Raw genomic sequence first — 19,704 nt, 5'->3', positions numbered from 1 at the left:
ATTTAACCTTTTTTTATTACAATAAAATGGCCAAAGTTTATATTGATGGTGGCACTAATGGTTATCTCATTTGGAACTATCCACTTGCACAGAAAATACTGAGCGTTTAAAGCTCATGTTTTATGGCTATACTTACCAGTCATACCATCCCCATAATTAAAGGGAGCAGCTCAAAAAGAATTTGAGGTTTCTTTTAAAAGTCTGAACTCCATGAATCCATAAAATCTGGAGTGTGCAGATAACAGATGAGCCTTTAGGCAGAGATGAACAAGGAGAACACACACTGCTGTCAGTCAGAGATGGATGTTCCAATAACATCATGGTTAAAGCATTTCATGTATTTGATTGTAATTACGACCTTAATGCCAATATCAAGCAATGGACATTGCACTGAAATAACTGTAAGGTAATAAATGTGATGAGTCAAGGGCTAAATGCAGGATGAAAATCATTTTACAAACTTCGGTATAAACTTCTCTTGCTATGTCCCAAGAACCCCATGTGTGAATCACTTTTCTGTATTGCATTGACCAGAGTGACTGTCTACTATATACTATATATATCTATCTGTGTTTAAGGAAACCTATGAGCAAAATAACTGTTATTATACATTTTCTCATTACTGCAACATGAGGTGAAATTAAAGTAATACTCTGGCTGAAGAGCCCCTATTCTGATGAAGCAATGGAGGTTTAGAATAAAAACATTACTCTGTTATGTTTGGTCCAACCTTTGTCACTATTGTTACAGTTGTCTTCACTTGTTTTGTACTCACTTAATAAAAAAAAGAATATAAACATTTTTATATCTGCATTCACTGAAAATTACTACTTAAACGCAACAGCATCAGAGAGTCCGATTCTTCATGAACGCACCATCGCCAAGCATCACATGTGGTTGGAAGTCCTCCTTGGTTTTACAGGAGTACTTTATGCCCGCAGATTTGACTCTCAGGCAGTATAACGTGTTAGGTTAAAGTGACCATGAAGTATATAAAAATAAATACGTTTACATCCGTTAAAATTGTATTTGGACAGATAAAAGTCTGAAACACCAACTGTGAATGTCACGTTTTTAGTGTCATTATATCAATATCTTAATTTTAATGTGTGCCCATTGCTGTTACAGCGAATAATTAGTTTGGCTGATGAATAAGCAGGTTAAGTGGCCTGCTTTGCTTACTTCCTGTAGTAACTGATAGTTTCTAGACACAGAATATAATAATTTCCCTACTGAATATAGCACAGTAGTGTTTTACAAGTGTACTAGTTGTACCCTGCCTGACAGACCAGACTCGGGGCAGAGATAAGAAATGTGCTCCGCTTCAGTTCAGCAAGGTGGGTTCGGAAGCTAAGCTAGCTACCTATCCGGTGTCGGCGCTGTTGCTAACACACGCTAACCCAACCTCCAGCGAACTGCGTTGTAGCTCGATAGGAGCACGTAGCTAACGTGCTCGCTTGCTTCACATGATGCCGATGCCAGTCTGAGTGTTCACGCTAGCTAGCGTAGTTGCTAATTGTGAGGAAGAGAGAGGCTTGGCGCCACCACCACTACCAGCAGCAGCAGCAGTGACACGGGCAGTCCTGACTTCAGCTCTCTCCCGCTGCTAGCCGGAGATCTCCCCCCGTCTGTGGATGAGGTAGTTACAGCTAGCTACAACACACCGAGGCGGCGGATACATGACTACCTCTGAACCACGACACGAGCTACGAAAGGGAAATCTTGCAGTTCATGTTTCGCCAAGAAGTCAGTGTGACGTCTTTTATTCCATCTTGTTCGTATCTTTTCCAACACGAGAAGAGGAATATGTCCAGATATAACATATACAGCCTGTTGGACTGGATCTATGGCGGGGTGGACCCGAAGTTTGAAGGCAACGGGGGCCCCGAGTGTGCAGCCTTCATCGCGCCCCAGCAGCGCGTCAGTGAAAGTCTGGTCATCGTCCTCATCTCCCTGGTGGAGATTGGCGTGGCACTGAAGAAGATAAACCTGTCCAAAGAGCTCAAAGTGGTGGGAAGGGACTGCGTACGGACGAAGGAGGACAGTCTGGGCAAGAACCTGTTGCTGGTTGCCCTCTGCATGACTTTTGGAGTGGAAGTTGGGTTCAAGTTCGCAACCAAGACTGTGATATATCTGCTGAACCCGTGTCATGTCGTGACCATGGTGCAGGTGAGGATGACACTGCAGAGCTGAGCTCGTTTAGACTACGTGTATTTGTGTGCACACCCTGAATGTGTCTGACACCCATTTAAAAACACCAGCCTGAGTGACAGTAAACTGATTGTGTATAATTAGTTTTATTCTCATTCTCATCAGCTACATACCGGCCTGACCTCACCCTTCTGCATTATGGTGGAACTTCTTCTTTAGATCAGCGTTATGAGATACATGTCAACATGCTTTGATATGAACTTAAAACTGCAGTTTAGTTTAGTTTTTAATTGGCTCTCTGATGTGTGTCCAGGTGGCATAGTGTTCACACAAGGTACAAAGTTTTGAGTAGTTAGCTTTTTTTGTTTGTTTATCTTTTTCACCTCTTAACCTGCTCAGACAGTGATCCAAACCTTGGCTGCTATCATCACACTACCATCAGTGATAATTATTATAATACATTTTATTAATAGGCCCCTTTCAACTCATTCAAGGACACCTTACAACACACAGCAGGAAAAAATAAATTAGAATAAATGTAATTGCATAAAAAGGAAATATGATTAAACGCTGGTGTTGGAGTGAAAGAGAGGAGGGAAGTTTGATGAGGTGTGTCCTGATCTGGGATTTGAAAACAGGAAGTGAATCAATAACAGGGCACACTTGTGGAAGAGAGTTCCAGAGTCGGCTGAAGGCTCTGAACCCCATGGTGCACAGACAGAGGTACAGAGAGAGTAATGGAGGAGGAAGTAGATCAGAGACGAATAACAAAAAGAATAAGGAAAAGATTAATACATTAAATGTAAGTTACTCAAAAATATGACAGAATTGCAAAAGAATAATGATGATGATAATAATAATAATAATAATCACAGTGGAAACATTTGAGTGTGAAAAATAAAAGTTGGAGTCTTGTTTTTGAGACTTCATTGGACAGTAGTCTCATCTGTGTTGGGGAGGGCATCCGGACTGAAATAAGACCTGTTGTTTCATGTGCAGCCCTGGAGCTGTGCAACAAGAGCTGGGCGTCATCTGATTTGAAGCCATATGATTGTTTATGACTGGAAGAGGCAATTTTATGAAGGCCTGTAACGCTGCAGAACCACAGTCAAGTCTAAATTTATAACTGCACAGACAGCCGGTCGAGAACTGATTGATGCAGAATAGAAATTGAAGTAGATGATTATTTTGTACAGAGGTTCTCAAGGGACCACGAGCACTGTTGCCACAGGAATGTACAGCACCTGTGTGTTTGTTTTGTCCACCTCTTGTTTGTCTGACCTTCACGGTGCACAATTGCACTGCACAGGTCACGGTGACACGACACTGCCAACTGCGTTTTAATGAGCCGGATCATAGAGGGGAAATATGGAGAGTGTGTTGTTTATTGATGTATTCTTATTATTTCACATTACATGGAGGTAGAGTGATAGTCAGAGGACGTTGACGAATTACCGGCTGTGATGAAGAATTGACTGAGGGTAGCAAAATGTCCTCAATGTGCGCTGACCAAGGTTAAGATGATCCTCAGCAGGTATTCCTCATGCATGTTGACACTTCAGTGTGACCAGAGGAGGACGTTAAAGAAATTAAACAGTGTGATTTGTGGTGCAGTTTCTCTTTCACTTTTCAAAGTGTTGTTTCTATCAGCAGAGTTTGCTCCAGGAGTTTATCTTTTACATGGAGTCAGGCCAGGGGCCTGTAGGACCGCCTGTGGGGCCTTCATTCCTGCTTTGTTAAATGATGTTTGTCAGCTCGGTGCTGCACTTTAAGGATTCTTTAATATGTGTTGGCCAGTTGACAGCTTATCAGTGGTTTATTGCTGTGAGGATGTTTCTTTGATCGACTGTTTAAGTCTGTTTGTATTGACTTATCTTATGATCTGACTCCACTCAGCAGGGGCCAGATGCATAAATGAGGCGTACACACAAAAACCACATGTACGCCATTTCCTGCACGTAAACTGGTCTTTATACACACAGACTGTGTCACCTCACTCATTCCTTCGACCATGTGAATACACGGTTCTCCAAAGTGATCCAAGTTACCCTGAAAATACAAAATAAGCCGAGACATGTAAATTAACATAAATAAAATCAACTTCATGGAGCTTCATTCATTATCATCATCATAAGTTTTACAATTTAGATATATAGCTAGATAGATAGATGGATAGGTAGCTACTTTATTTACTCCCCTAGGAGATAAATAAAGTATTTATCTAAATTTATAAACAGAAATAATTGTTTGTGCTCAATGTTTCCTTCAGCATCTTATTATTTATTGTGAGTCATTCTATAAATTGTTTGATACTATTTTAGTATTGACTAATCACAGTGTTGGAGCCTCTGGAGCCTCGTTAAGACTCTCGAGTCCCAATAAATGAAGTTCAGAGTAAAACAGGACTTTACATCAGAGTGATTGTATTAAAGTAAACTGATCAGTGAAATTCTTCTTCTTCCTCGTCTCTCTTCTCTGTGTCTGATCACTTGTGGTGGAGACTGTTTTTTTATACAAACTGATTGATTAAGGGAGAGTCTTCATCCATTTATTGAGAATTGTGGGAGTGGAAATGAGGCTCGTTCACATGTGAGTGAGATTTATAAAGAGGAACCATGAGAACGCATCAGCTTTATAATTCTGATGAAAAGAGTGTGTATCAATATTTCTTATTTTGTGTGACACATATTTTTAGTCATGAATCTAAAGTTTTATTCATCTGGTCTCTGGTCTTCATCAGAATTGGTGGATCTGCGGTTTATGGGTGTGGTACATTTTTATTCTATTTCATAACCGAGGCAAATCTCAGATCCAACCGTGAGATAAGGATTGAAGGGAGCTGCATGACTCCTTTTATCTTGTTCATCCAGCAGCTGGAAATGAGAAGTCCAGAATTAGTAGTACGTTTTGTGGGCTGAAAAATCATCAGCAAAGTTCCCATGGTGCTTTGTGAGATGTTTGAGTAACCTGTATAGGAGTCTCCCACCACCACTTGACTGTGTTGCTACGCTGCAGCGGGTTATTTACCTTTCAGTATCTTTATACAGCAGCTTGTTTGCTTGAGTGCTTCATTAACAACAGTTATTAATACATTCTACATAATGTATATTAGATTGAAGATCAGTATCAGTATTAATAGATTGGAATAACCAAACACCAACAGATCAGTGGGAAACTTTGTCGTTTGCTACAAAAATGTAAATATTGACTGGAAAGAAATTTCACAGCTTTTCAGTAAAATGTTGTGTTGGTCGTGATTGAAATATCTGATGGTGAAACGTGACGTTTTGTCATGCACAGGGTGACAGTGTCAGTCACAGTTATCATACATATTGGAGCAAACGTCACTCAGTCCAGGGGGAGAGAGCCCCAACTCAGCGTCTGATGACTGATGAGCTGGTGTTTCACATCTGACAACACAGATGTCTGTGATTTCTTCCTCAGCGTAGAACAAGAGCGGCACAAAGACAGTGATCTGACTGATCACTGACTGATCAGTTTACTGTCCCGTGGATCTGGTCGGGGCTCCATAAACTAACAAACAAAATATCAGATGTTGTGTAGGATGGATGTGATGGACACGTCAGGGTTATTGAGGTGTAAGCATTGGTTTAACAGGTGTAATTATCAGTCAAATTTACATGCCACATGAATTTTCTTAATGATTGGTGATCATGTTCATTATTGAGATATTTTTAACTTACTTTGCAGATGATTAGGTACATTCATTGGTGGACGAAGCTGTTTTGTGTAGATGCTGGATTTGATCTGTAGGTAGAGAACCAGAGGCCATTGAAACAGCTGTCACATGAACGTGTCAGGACTCTGACTCTGTATCTGCCTGTTTTTACTTCCACACCAGGAAACACAAATCTGATCTTCATGTTGATATCTTACGTGTTTGAATAGGCCAGAGACACTGATCATTTAAAACAATTATAGCTAATTACCCCCCTTTTGGTTGGTGGGTGAAGATAAATAGCGCTCCAGGCTCCAGAAAACAATCGCTCATCGCTCGTCAAATCAGGCCTCAAGCATTTCTGCAGCAGCTCTGGATGGGTTTAAAATACTGTAACACTCCAGCATTTAACTTTTAAGACTTTATGCTTTGTCTTTGCTGCATTAAAACACCATACTGTTAACAAGCTGCGTGCAATCATTAAATATAACCGCATTTATAAGCTGAAGCAACAACATCCAGCAGAAGAGATTGTTGACTCAGTCGTTCAGATTAAACTGGAGGCACTGAAGTGAATTACTTTATGACCCCACTTATAAAAAGGAAGTACGGCTTATCAGTAATGAGGTTTGTCAATCTATAAACAGGCCATTTATCTTTCTTTTTCAACAGGTTTCCTCATCTTGAAAAAACATTATACAGTTACAGCTGTGGTTTTACTTTGAAATTGCTGGGCAGCAATGAGGGGAAAATGCTGGTGCTGCGTCAGAGAACAGGAAATATGTCTGCATTATGTTTGAGCCTGCTGTACCTGCAGATACATTTATATTTGAGCAGTAAAAGTAATAAGAGAGAAAATACCATTAGATTTAATAGCGTCTTTTATGCTGCAACAGCGTTGAGGTTGGTTTGACTCATAACTGTGATTGTCCATGTGGAGAAAGTCCCATTGTCTAGAGGCCGGTGCACAGTGTTGGATGTGTTTTGTTTTGTCTCAAGATTCATTATTCAGATGATGTTAGTGACTTTATCATGTTCTTGCATCAATGGACAGTAACTGAAAACTATTTAATATGCACAATGACACGTACAGTTGCCAGTTCTGTCGCCATTTTAACTGAACAACAACTGTGTGTGTGTGTGTGTGTGTGTGTGTGTGTGTGTGTGTGTGTGTGTGTGTGTGTGTGTCTCTGTCTGTCTGTCTGTCTGTCTGTCTGTCTGTCTGTCTGTCTGTACAAAGCTGTTCTAATGACTTGGACTTAGATCAAGTGCTCAGAAGTACAGGAACCTTATTTTGGAATAAGTGTTGTTCCACATCTGTATGTGACATACTCTGCAAAGCGTTCAAAGTTACAGAACAGAGCAAATAAAAGCTAAAATGCTTCTATATATATATATATATATAAAAATATAGGCATTTCAGTCAGATGCATTTATCATGGTTGTATCCTTCCGCCACTCAGACTAGTTCCAGGTTACATCCCTGTTTAAAATCTGAACCATTTGGGTGAAATTTATTCATGATTTCTGTGTGAAGTCTTGAGTAAAGAGTAAAAAGTGTTTTGTGAGGTCACACTGACCTTGACCTTTTCAGTTCATCATTCATTTGTTGCATACTTGAAGAGGTTCCTTCAAGGCGTTACTGAGAGATCACGTCTATGAGAACGAGACGGACAGACGGACAACCTGAAAACAAAACGGCTCCTCTGAGGACAGGTCATGCTGGTGCTTAGGAATAAAAACTGTTGCTATGGCGAAACACGGCGCACAGTGTTTAGGTAACAGAGTAATCTCTTTTCTTTTTCATCTCTTTATTTCACAACAATAACAGATGAATCTAGTCATAAGCTGTGTTAGACTGTGATACGTCCTCAACAGCCAGAAGTGAAAACTCTTCAGAACAGATTCACCAAGTTCAACCCAACAACAAACCAAATGAAAAGGTTTCACTGATCACAAACAGAAGATCAATAAACCTGAGGACCTGACTTCTGCCTCAACAACTCTCTTATTAATGATGACTGAGTTGTTTTTGACCTTCACAAAACACACACAGTAACTGACCAGCCTGGTTTCTTTTGTATCTACATCTGTAATAATCCTCATATATGGAAAGATGATAAAGGTAAAGAAGCATCACAGAGGAAACTGACATCAACCAGCAGCAGCTGGTGACTCCACAAACGCAGTCAGCACCTAATTAGCCACCAGAGTTTATCTAGAGTTTCTTGTACCTTTTCTAAACAAAGTTTTAGTTGTTGAATAAATTGAAGGTCAAATTCTGTTTAAAAACTTACTCAGCAGGTTTTTTTGGCAGATCTGGCAACAAGGAGAGTAGAAGCAGATGGCAGGAAATGCCAGCCCACAAAATACCAACATACTGAAAAGCAAATGTTTGCTCAGTGTGAATAATCCAATCAGTTGGAGGACAGGTCATCTTCTCAACATCTCTAATCATTATACTGACTTTAGAAATAAACTATCAGTACTACTCTGCATGTTTAATGTATAAGGAGTTTGTACCAGATAAACACGTGCTGTCTATCTGATAAAATCCCAGGTTCTCCTCTTCCAGTGAACCCATCACTGGATTATAATGTGTAGTATTAGTCTGAGACAGCTGTGTGTCAACACTGACATGGATTACTTGATCAGTGTTTCATTGTGGAGCAACAGGCGCCACCAGTCAGACGAGGAGCAGCCTGCTCAGTGATCAGCATGAAATCCACTTGTGTGTTAGAGATGAAGCGAGTGCTGGAGCTCAGCGTTATGTTGCTGTCGGAAACAGGGAAGTATGTTCTCACTTCACTGAGAACCGTGTTCACATGCAACTGTTTTGCGTTATCAAAATATGGTGTGGGTGAAACGTAATGACAGAGTTCCCTTTATCGCCTCATCGGGTCCGGTTCATATTTAAATCTACTCTCAGCTTAGTGTGTGGGTTTGTTCAAGCTGTAGGAGTCGGAAAGTGTTCACCATTAAATAAATAAGTAATTATGGAATAAATAATGAACGACTAAAACTCAATTCATCAGAATTAGATCTGACTTTATTATCCTTGTGGAAATAACAACAGAGTTTTATTGGGCTTCTTTCATTTCAGTACAAAAAGACATTTATTCAAAAATCTGTTTTTCATTTCATTTTTCTGGTGCCATTTTTTTATTTTACGTCATTTTTGATTCGTAGTGTCACTTTTCATTACAGTGGTGCTGCCGCCTCAATGGTGACTAGCTGATTTAGAACAACTTTAGCATTGTTGTTGCGTTAGCTAACAGAAGCTAACAGGCTAAATCTGGCAGCAGCTGTTGAGCTTGCTGTCTTAGGCTGCGTCCACACTACTGCATTTTCATTTTCATTTCATTTTAAAACGCTGTTTTAAAGTGAAATGATCTATGTTTTAGCTCCATATAAGAAACTCTAACCCTAAAACACAACCCCAGAGTTTTCAAAATAAAACAGCTCCAGCAGAGTTTCCAAAATAAAACGGCTCCAGCAGAGTTTTCAAAATAAAACAGCTCCAGCAGAGTTTCAAAAAGTCTTTGTCGTGCGAGAGGGCGGTGACGACACCACTGTCATCTACTATACAGCGACATGATATATAAAGAGCCATAAAATAAAAGTGTCATTGGTTATGAAATATAATATGAAATAAAAACCAACTAAATGAAAAAGGGTCATTTTGAAATAAAACATTTCTATCATGAAATAAAAATGAACTCTATAAATCTTAATTCATATAATTAATTCATGTGATAATTTATTTCATAATCTCCTTTTTATTTATTTAATCCTGAAAATTTTCAGGCTCCATATTAGAGAACTTTGTGTAACTGGGTTGATGTCTCTGACATGAGACAGACCTTACAATGACAGTAATGATCCTTCTTAAGAATTTACAAGGACCACAACCATCATTGATTCATAAAAAAAACATTTTAATGGATTGTTTTAATCCTCAGAAATAAATATGAACAGTAAGGAAACATCTGATTTTTAAAGTAGATAATAAAAATAGAAGGAAAACAGATTTAAGATATACATATGTATATGTATGAACGAGAGAGAGATATAAAATATGTACATGTATTTAAATGTGTTAAAAGCTTCTGTTAGTTGGAGACGGTCTGTGCAGAAAGCTGTAGTTGTGTTTCAGTGCAGGTTGATACGAGTTGTTGGGTGAACAGCTGATGAATCCCTGAGACGTATCTCTATGGTTCCTGGCTGCCGGGTGGTTGTACAGTAGATCTCAAGTAAATTGCTTTTCTTGTAATTCTGTTTCCAGCCTTCCAGGCAAACCAGCTCAGTCTTGTGTCAGATGGTGTTTTGAACCAATCCATGTCTGCAGCAGCATCCTCCAGTCCCCAGAAACAGCCACTGAGCATAGATGAGATGTACAAGCCACACTGATCGAAACCTACATTCAAGAACAAAGCCATCTTATCGTTGCAAATATGTTTGACACCAGGAATGAAGGTATTCAAAACCAAGTTTACACTGGCTGCTGCTTCATGTTCAAACGGTTTTAAACTGAATATGAGCAGCCTACACCTGGACCTGGGAATCTATAGATCTATAGGTTTTCTGTAAATCACCAGTGACTCTCGTGAGTCCAGGATTTGCATTTTTAACACCATCATTAACAGAAGTACATTATACACATGTCCACACTGTTCCTCCTCTCTGTCGAATGAGCAGTGAGTCATAGATGGTTTCAGTCGACAGTCCTTGAAGTCGGACAGTAACGTACACGTGCACCACACATCTGGCAGCCATTTTAATGCTTTGAATTTCTTCTCTTTGTGACTGTCCTCACGGGTCTTAACTCTGCATTTAGTTTTTCTTGTTTTGAAGCTTGAGGTATTTCACAGTTACGGTGAGATACTCTGTTCTGTTGCTTATTATATTAATAAAAACTTTGTTAAAGCAATTTGTTCATTTCCTTTACTCACATCACTGAGCGCTGGAAGCTCCTGAAGCGTTGGAGCTGCACAGTAATGTGTTTAATGTGATAATGGGGTTTCTCATTTCTCTCTCTCTCTCTCTGCTTTTCTCAACAGATCTTCCTGCTGGCCTGCCCGCCATGTAAAACAGCAATGGTTGTATTTAGGTGAGTGTATTTACCCCTGGCTCCTGTCTGACTCTGGTCTTTGTTCTGTTCAGTGAAACAGAACAATGTATTCTGGCAGTAGAGATCTGTGGATGCGCTAAAGTGCTAATTATAAAAGGGCGACGTCGTCCAGCCGCCGGTTCAACCTGCCTCAGGAGGCACCTGTCACCAGTGTAACTCCTGAATGCAATATAAAATAACTGGGCGGACCCAAATTAAACATGAATTTTATTTCCATATAAAAACAATTGCTGCATTGATTGTAATTAGTTGTGCACTTCTACAAAGTCAATTGGGTTTTCACAGTTTTATTGTAATGAATTTGCCGGAGTTTATAGTCTCCTCTCCTCAACAACTGCTCTGGTCCGGGCAGTTAATTATTCAGGAGAAATGATTGTGTTTTTGCCACAGGGAACACGATGTGGGATTTACACAGAAATAAATACAAGCAGGGTCACTTTCTGCCGCCACATGGGAGTCTGTGGCTGCAGCAGTAGCTGTGTCTCACCTGAAGTAGCCGGCTAAAAATAAAATGGAGAGTCTGAGACGCTTCATGAAACACTCTCGTACTGGGATAACAAAATGCTAAAGGAAGCCGGGTCAGAAACATAATATTCATCCATCAAGTCAAGATGTTGTCTCACACAGTGGACTTGTAATATAAAACTGTCATGGAGATTCCCAATGACAAAGCCATTTAATTTCCATCCTGGTTCAAGTGATTGATAGTTTGTGTAAACTTGATATTTTATATGTATCTTACGGTGGCTGACGAGGGCCGACACGCCGCTACGGCCCAAAACATTTCCACCAGGAGAAACAAGCTGCAAATTAAACAACGTGCTGCAGGAAGTAAAAACAAAAACATGAACAAAGAAACACGCAGCAAATACAGAAACGATGCAACAACAAAAACACGACGACACAATGGAAGAGCTCCAGGCCTGTAGGGGGAGCTCTCAGTGGAACCCCCACAGACTGTATATAAGCTAATCCTAACACTTTTTCTGTTGCTCTTTTGTAATGTTGAAAAAACTACGACCAAATATCAAAAAGAACACAAACCTTTTTGTCGCCTCTTTCCTCCCTCATACTCTCTTGGTTGGTCAAAGGTCAAAGGTCATAGGTCTGGCTTGTTGGCTCGAAGCTCAAGCTTCTACTCAAGGTGTTCCACCTAGAGCCCCCCCTAGAGGCCGGAGCTCTTCTCTGCTGTTGTCTGAACACGCAGCGTTCTTGTGTTTCTGTTGTTGCATCGTTTCTGTATTTGCAGTGTGTTTGTCCTTCATGTCTTTGTTTTGTCTTCATGCATGTCTTTCATTTGCAACACTTTTCCGTTGTTGTATTTGTTGTTTTTGAATCTGCATCGTTTCTGAATTTGCAGCTCGTTTCTCCTGCTGAAAGTGTTTTGGGTCGTTGCAGCATGTTGGCCCTCGTCGGCCACCGTAGTATCTGGATAAGAAACAAATGAAAAGTCAAGTGTAACTGCAGCATTTGTACCATAAATGATCAATCATCCAAAATATTAGATAAGGAATACATAAAGTGGTAATCCCTAAAATGTCTGATTTCATGACGCCCATTGTTACCATGGTAACAGCAACAGTCCATGATCAACTGAACAGAAGAGCTGGTGCATCTGTAGACTCATACTAACACATGTTGTTTTAATAATGAAGTTTCCACCACGACGAGCAGCCGTGTTCTTCCAGGCGTTCTTCCACATGGTCATTACTCCCTGATGAAACTCAGTCACTGGCAAATACATTTAGTTTCCTGTGATTGCTTCAAAATAAGAGCCCCCCACCCCTCGTCTGTCCAGAGACTCAAAGTGGACTCATGTTTGCTGCGTCTATTCCATTATCTTACAACAGCAGATCAACACTGGAAACTGCACATTTATATATGAAGCACAGCAGATCAGTATCAGCCATTCATGTGTTGAGGGGAAAATGTTGGACAGATGGTTAATGATCAACAAAAGTTGTGAATTTGAATATGAATCAGATTGTTTTTCCAGAAAGCCTGTCACAGTGACAGCTGGGTTTATTTGAACTGACACTCCTACAACACCGCTGTTTTCCCACTGACCTTAGCTGTCACAACAGTTATTTTGGCTCATTTGATAAAAAGGAGCAGTGGGAGAAGATGTGGGTCCACACTCCGACACGAGAACTTTCATATACGACGGCTCCCACAATAATTCCTGTGCAACAGAAACATTTATCAATGTGTTGGATGTGTGCAGAAGTTAACTGGACTGTGTGTGTGTGTGTGTGTGTGTGTGTGTGTGTGTGTGTGTGTGTGTGTGTGTGTGTGTGCGCATGTGTGTGTGTGTGCGTGTGTGTGTGCGCGTGTGTGTGTGTGTGTGTGTGTGTGTGCGTGCGTGTGCGTGGGGTGGGGTGGGGTGGGGTGGGGGGCTGCTGATGACTGTGCTAACCAGAGGCTTGCTTTTGCCAGAACAGAATATGTAGAAATAGTGATTATGTCATGACATAAACTTTGTGTGATTTCCTGATGGATCATAGAAATGTCACATCCCTACAACAGAACACACACACACACACACACACACACACACTAGAGGAAGTGACACTGCCAAAGAAAGAGAGGCAGCTGCTGCTAACGGCATCAGGGAGGACTCTGATCGATTTTTTTTTTTTCATCAACATAGAACATAATCTGCTCGGTCCTCCACCTGTTGCTCTGAGCTGCTATCGGCTCTAATCAGTTCAAGATAATATATCAGTAATGCAATAATTACAGAGTTTCCTGGTAGCCTGAGACCGATGTGATGGAGCGTGTGAGGTTTATCAGATGTTTAATTTTATTAATACTGGCTTCTGTTTGTCCCATGTGTTTTCAGGCTGCAGGTCCACATGTTGAATGGTGCATTACTGGCTTTAATGTTCCCTGTAGTCAACACCAGACTGGTAAGTAACCAGTGCTGGAAATATCTCCAGTAAAGCCTTGATCTCATCCACAGCTGAGCCTTTGTTCTGTTTCTGAAGTTAACAAGGATTCCTGTTCATTATCCACATATTTCATTTTTCATGACGGCTCAACGAGAGAGCAAGTGTTTAATCTTTGACGTGTTTAAAAAGACTTTCATCTCCTGCGCGTCAGGAACGTGACGCTACTAAATAAATGTTAGTGTCTGTACTGGAGCGTGAATGTGAAGAACAAATTCTAACATACAGGAGTCAGAATGTCAGACAGAAAGCAACAGAGGTAGAGCTTCTGTTTTAAGTGAAGGAAACCAGCGCTGCCTGTTTTAAAGGCTAACAGCTGCAGACCAGGACCAGCTGCTGGAGATCACGCCCAAACTTCAAATTCAGTCTGATTAAATCAAATCAAGTTTGGACAACTTTTAAACTAGAACCCCCTCCTCATGGTCGTATCCCTCTGCCACTCAGACTAGTTCCAGGTTATAGTCACTGTTGAGTCAGAGAAAATATGAACCGTGTGTGTGAAACTTTGTCATAATTGCTTTGAAGTCATGAGTAATGGCTAGAAAGTGTTTTGTGAGGTCACACTGAACTTGACCTTTAGCCTTTGACCACCAAAGTCTAATCAGTTCATTCCATTCAAATGAATGTTTGTGCCACATTTGAAAAGTTCCTTCAAGGCGTTACTGAGATATCGCGTCGGTGAGAATGAGACGGACGGACAGCCTGAAAACAAAATGTGAAAATTGAATGTTCACCACAGAAATATTTTTACCTCAGTAAATTAAAGGTTTTCTGCCTCAACTCTGTTTCATCATCATCATCTAAAGACGGGAGTCGTCCGGCCTGAGGAGGAGCCTCTTTTTAAAATCAATGAACATTATGTCGTCGGTCAGCGCGCGCTTTAAATCAGTTTTCACTCAGATATAACAAACAGAAGTGTGAGCACTGAAAACTAATCACATTTAATAAGAAAGGGACTTGACTGAAAAGGCAATTTACATCAGATCCTCATAAATCTTGAAAAAGCATTAAATTATCCATCGTGTATTAAAGTGTAATAACAGTACACATTTACAGAGAATCATTTGTATTAATTAAAAACACTGATCTCTGACCTGACTTTATTTTAGATTTACCCCATTAATATTAACCATCTCCAGTCGTGCAGTGTGTGTTTATTTGCCCATTAACGAGCTGATGCTAAACTACTTCATTCTTAACTTATTTTCATTTTGCACATTCCTTTAATTTTCTTCGTACATTTGGAAGAGGCCGACGGCTCCGCTGACCCCAGGTGACCTCCCGCTCTCTGTTAGCATGAGGTCACACCCCCTCCCTCAGTACAATAATGTTCTGAAGATGAGTCAAATCAGCCGCTCCACCTTTGAGTGCTGGTCTGTCTACTGTATACAGATGTGATCGCCAGATGTTCAGACACTTCTTCTCTGTCTCGCAGTAAAAACAGTGAAACATCCAAACAAGAACACTGAGGTCTCAGCAAATTAAATTTCTACTTAGAGTCGGCACAAGATCCGTGGCGGCAGAGCGGCTCTGCCTGGCGGCCATCTTTAATCTGTGTGTTCTCTCCACAGCTTCCCTTTGAGAAGGAGATCTACTACATCCAGCACTCCATGCTGTACCTGGTGCCTCTCTACCTGTTCAGGAAAGGAGGTGAGTGTTGATCTTATTTTGTTTATGACTCTGTTCAGACCAGTTCAGACCAGTTCAGGTGATCTAAGTTCAGGTGTGAACACACCTAAGACACATTGAGGACACACCTGAGATCCAATCACTCAGACCACATTGGGAGGTGGTTTATTTCACTGTAGAGCTGTGAACACACACACACACACACACACACACACACACACACACACACACACACACACACACACACACACACACACACACACACAGAAGCTTTAAACTATGAACAAGACAGAGTGTAAACACAGGGACAGGTGAGTTACCGGTCTCATTTCACAGGTTCGGTGTGTGATAGGAGAGAGAGAGAATCGAACCTCTGCACCATTGTTCATCAGTCATGTGACACTGGAGGCCAACAAAGGAAACGTGTTGTCCCAGTTAAACTGATCTAGTGGGAGCGTGTTTGATGTTTCCTCTGCGCTAACATTACTGTGAGGAAACAGGAAAAGCCAGTTTGACACCACGTCCTGTTACTGGTTCTGCTGTGGTCACACACTGTTTCCTCTGTTCCGACAGGGAACACTGGGTGGAGGCAGAACTTGGTTCTTTAGTATTTCATCTGTACGAAGTAAAAACAGCTGGAACAGATGAGACGTCTCTCTTTAAAACCGGTTCAGGAGAATCTTCTCGGAAGTGGGTGATGAGGTCAGGGTAACTGGCTCAGTTACCATGGTAACTCATTAATTTGCGGAAGTTGTACATGTCGGTTGGTCAATAGTTTGTTACCCAAGGCCCAACTTTACTAACCCCACCTCTCTTATGAAGGACACACAGACGTCTCTGTCCTCTGTCTTTATAACACAGACTCTCTGTGGACGTTGAGACTACTGTCGGATCATAATCAGTCTGCTCTGAAACATTCACCGTATGTAATCACTGTCAATAAAAAACGATCAGCCTGAATCTTCAGACACGTCTATAAGGAATAATCTCTCCTGGAACATTGTCATCAGTTCAAATACCAGTGTAGATTATGTGATGTTTCTGAGTGAAGGTGATTTTAAAACTGGACTAAATGTAGTTTAAAGTTCTGAGTTCAGGCTGCAGGTGGTCTGAACCTGTTCCAACCAGAGGTGGACAAACTACACAGCTCCATTACTTCAGACTATAGATCCTGGCCCTGCTCCTGGAAGTGTCGTCGTGGTTTCAAACTACATGAATCTTTCTTTAAACCTTGAAACTCAGACCTCAGATCAGACCGAGGTCTCTGAAGAGTCTTCTGCCTCCTCTTTATCTAACATCTCCATCGTTAGGACGCTGACAGCTTCAAACATGGCTGACAGTGGAGGAGTTGGCTGTGATTGGTGAAGTCGCAGTGTATGATCTATCACATTTTCAAAATAAAAGAAAATCCTTTCCACTGATTAAAAGCTGCTTCAAAATAAGAGTTCTTCATAAAAATGTAGTCAAAAGGACAATATTTGTCTTTTAGTTTCTAAAATAAATATACTCAAGTAAAAGGACTTTGTTTCTGTCCACCCCTGGTTGTAACAGCATTTCAGTCACTATGTGAAAATGTAGTACATGTTGTTCAGTTGTCTCAGTTTTTACCTACGTGCTTTTTCAAATCAAAACTGGGTCAGACTGAGATCACAGTCGCAGCTCTATAAATAAACTTATTTCATATCTGTGTGATTTACACGTTGTTCTTTGTCCCCGTCAGGTCGCAGCTGAATAATGTTTTTAAACATTTACTGAGCAACGTGTCGTCGTGTTACTTCATGACTCTTTTCTCTTTCACCGCTGCTGCTGTGTTTTAAAGATAAATTTATTGTTTCACTTTAATCTTTCTGGCTCCACTGGATTAAAATGGAGGCTCTGCTCCCTATTTACCCGTTGTCATGGTGATTCATAGTATCGGAGGCCTGTTGATGATCATACTCAGAGTTTACTGAACGAACTCTGATCAGGAACCAAGAAATTCAGAGTTTCCCAGCTCAGGTTTCATCAACTCAGAGTTCAGGTTAAATTGAGACTTTGTTTAAACCCCCCCCCCCCCCCCCCCCCCCCAGGTGTTTTACGGGTGTTTGTTTTTGCAGGTGTTTACAAGCCTGAACCTCTCGGGGACATGTGGTGGGCGCTGCTCTCCACCGGCATCCTCTTCCTCTATCACTTCCTCTTCCTGCAAGTCCTTGGCCTGGTAAGATGGAGCCCCCTGCTGGGCGTTACCTGACACTTCACTATGCAAAGTACACGAGTGAAGGGATCACACCATCATCACCAGTAGCTTATTCACACACAGAGGTGTGGTCAGCAGGAGTACATTGATATATGATCCAGTGTTATACAATTCTTAAAGTCATTTCTGCAGTTAATGAATAAGGATATTAAAGATTTACAGACTGAACTCAGTCAGGTGAGTTTATTTTAGAGCAGAAATGAATGATTATAAAAATGAATACAGTGAACTCATGGTCCAGCTGGGTAGTACTTGTTCTGATTAGCCTGTCTGTCTCCAGGCGACTGAGGTCAACCTGAACAACATGCTGTGCCCGGCCGTGTCCGATCCCTTCTACGGGCCTTGGTACCGGGTCTGGGCCACGGGCCACCAGACCCTGCTGACCCTCATCCACGGGAAGCTCCTCACACTCCTGTCTCAACACACCGGCTCCGTCTGCAGAAACCTGCTGGACACTCTCCGACTGCGCAGCAAGAAAGTTGACTGAATGCCCAGGAAGTCGCACCGAGCCGCTCTCTCTAAACGCCTGCTATTACCGCGCAGAAATTTTTTTTAAAGCAACATTTTAATGCATCTTTTAAGACTTACCATCTGTTTTACTGAAACACGTCAGCATTTCAGGGCCAGTGAGTCAATGTGTCATTCTTTTAGTGTTGTATTTGGCTTGCATACATACTTGCATGCACAGACGTAATAGGCATTTGAAGGCTGGTAGTTAGCAGCAGTCAGGGGAGCTGGCCTTTGGTGGGAAAACAATGTAAGTGGATTTGTGGGTGATTTCTCAAGCTGCCTTTTCGTAACTGTTTTAAAGACAGAAAAACGAGTTGCTGAAATGTCACTACTGATCTGCAGTTGTTACACTCTCAGTTCTTTACGTGTTTGTCATGATAGATCTATGTTAGTGGGTAAAGCTGCCATTTTATTTGTCTCCAGCAGATTGTGAATGTGAGCTGTTGTAAAAGTTATTGCTTGTTTAGTTGGAGGTTTTTGTTTTTCTTTGATCACCTCTCAGTGTTGTCATGACTGAAAAAAAGACATTTATTTATGGCGTCTCTCTGTCCTCACTCCATTACCCACGTGTACAGGTTATAAAGCATCATTGTCAGTGGCCTCTCTCTGTCTCCAGTTCCCATCATTCCAGTTGTGATAATCAGGGGACGTGAGGATGTCTTACATGCCGAGTGATGAGTGAGGATTCGTGGATCTACACTGGGATGTTGTTATCACCTCTGCCAAGGAGGGAAAGTTTTTTCTGTTGTGTTACGGTGATATTGGAGCACAGTCAGAGGGGTTTAGACTTCAGCGAGTCGTATCGATGAATGTGACGTTTGTCGAGACAGAAAACATCTTGACAAAATGTATCTGGGCTGGATTCATGCTTAATGACACTTGAATACAGAGACGCCCTGAAGTCACTCCACCACCTCCACGAGTCACAACCTCTGTTTCATACAAGGAAAAAAATGCATCAGATGATCTGCATGAAGTCACTTCGAGTCGCTTATTGACTGTCCATGCAAAAGAAAGTATTAATTATTAGATTGATAATTGGAACATGTCAGTCTGGGTATATAACATTTCAAGTATGAGGGACGTGTTTATTACTGTAGCATATTATACTGTATTTCACTGTAAAGAAGGGATAAGAAACTTTTGTATTTCTATTGGTTTGAGTCTATGTGCTGTATTGACAATAAAAGTGATGTTGACCAAAGTTCACATGTATTATTTCTAACTGCTCAGGGAATATTTAGGTATATTATTTATGTGTTGCCATACTTACCTTGGGAGTTTGAGTTTGTGCACATTAATTATTTATTACTTTTTACAACATGTTTCCATTAACTCGGTGAACGGCCCTCACAGCTCTGCAAGTGACTCTGCACACTTAACTTTTTAGTAAATATGACTTACCCACTTTTTAGCATGG

The 19,704-nt window shown here is 41.0% G+C and overlaps 1 protein-coding gene across 2 annotated transcripts; it reads left to right on the top strand.

Moving 5' to 3' along the window:
- Window positions 1-1,119: 1,119 nt before the first annotated feature.
- Window positions 1,120-19,488, top strand: LOC130181959 (transmembrane protein 164). Of its 2 annotated transcripts, none has more exons than XM_056396444.1 (6): window positions 1,120-2,169; window positions 10,891-10,940; window positions 13,804-13,870; window positions 15,481-15,559; window positions 17,635-17,735; window positions 18,055-19,488. In XM_056396444.1, the coding sequence occupies exons 1-6, from the start codon at window positions 1,732-1,734 to the stop codon at window positions 18,259-18,261; spliced, it is 942 nt and encodes a 313-aa protein (XP_056252419.1). In that variant the 5' UTR covers window positions 1,120-1,731; the 3' UTR covers window positions 18,262-19,488. The 2 variants fall into 2 exon arrangements, with proteins under 2 accessions (XP_056252419.1, XP_056252420.1); XM_056396445.1 differs by lacking the exon at window positions 1,120-2,169 and adding an exon at window positions 10,192-10,306.
- The last annotated feature ends 216 nt before the right edge of the window (window positions 19,489-19,704 follow it).

The sequence above is a fragment of the Seriola aureovittata genome, chromosome 15 (genome assembly GCF_021018895.1).
Source record: "Seriola aureovittata isolate HTS-2021-v1 ecotype China chromosome 15, ASM2101889v1, whole genome shotgun sequence".
In the NCBI taxonomy this organism is placed as follows: domain Eukaryota; kingdom Metazoa; phylum Chordata; class Actinopteri; order Carangiformes; family Carangidae; genus Seriola; species Seriola aureovittata.
Note: the sequence above shows the minus strand (reverse complement) of the source record. Positions and strands in the feature narration are given on the sequence as shown.

Coding starts and splice junctions, on each gene's coding strand:
- LOC130181959 (XM_056396444.1), top strand. CDS start 1,732: ATGTTTCGCCAAGAAGTCAGTGTGACGTCTTTTATTCCATCTTGTTCG. Junction 2,170..10,890: donor ATGTCGTGACCATGGTGCAG/GTGAGGATGACA, acceptor TTTTCTCAACAG/ATCTTCCTGCTGGCCTGCCC. Junction 17,736..18,054: donor TCCTGCAAGTCCTTGGCCTG/GTAAGATGGAGC, acceptor GTCTGTCTCCAG/GCGACTGAGGTCAACCTGAA.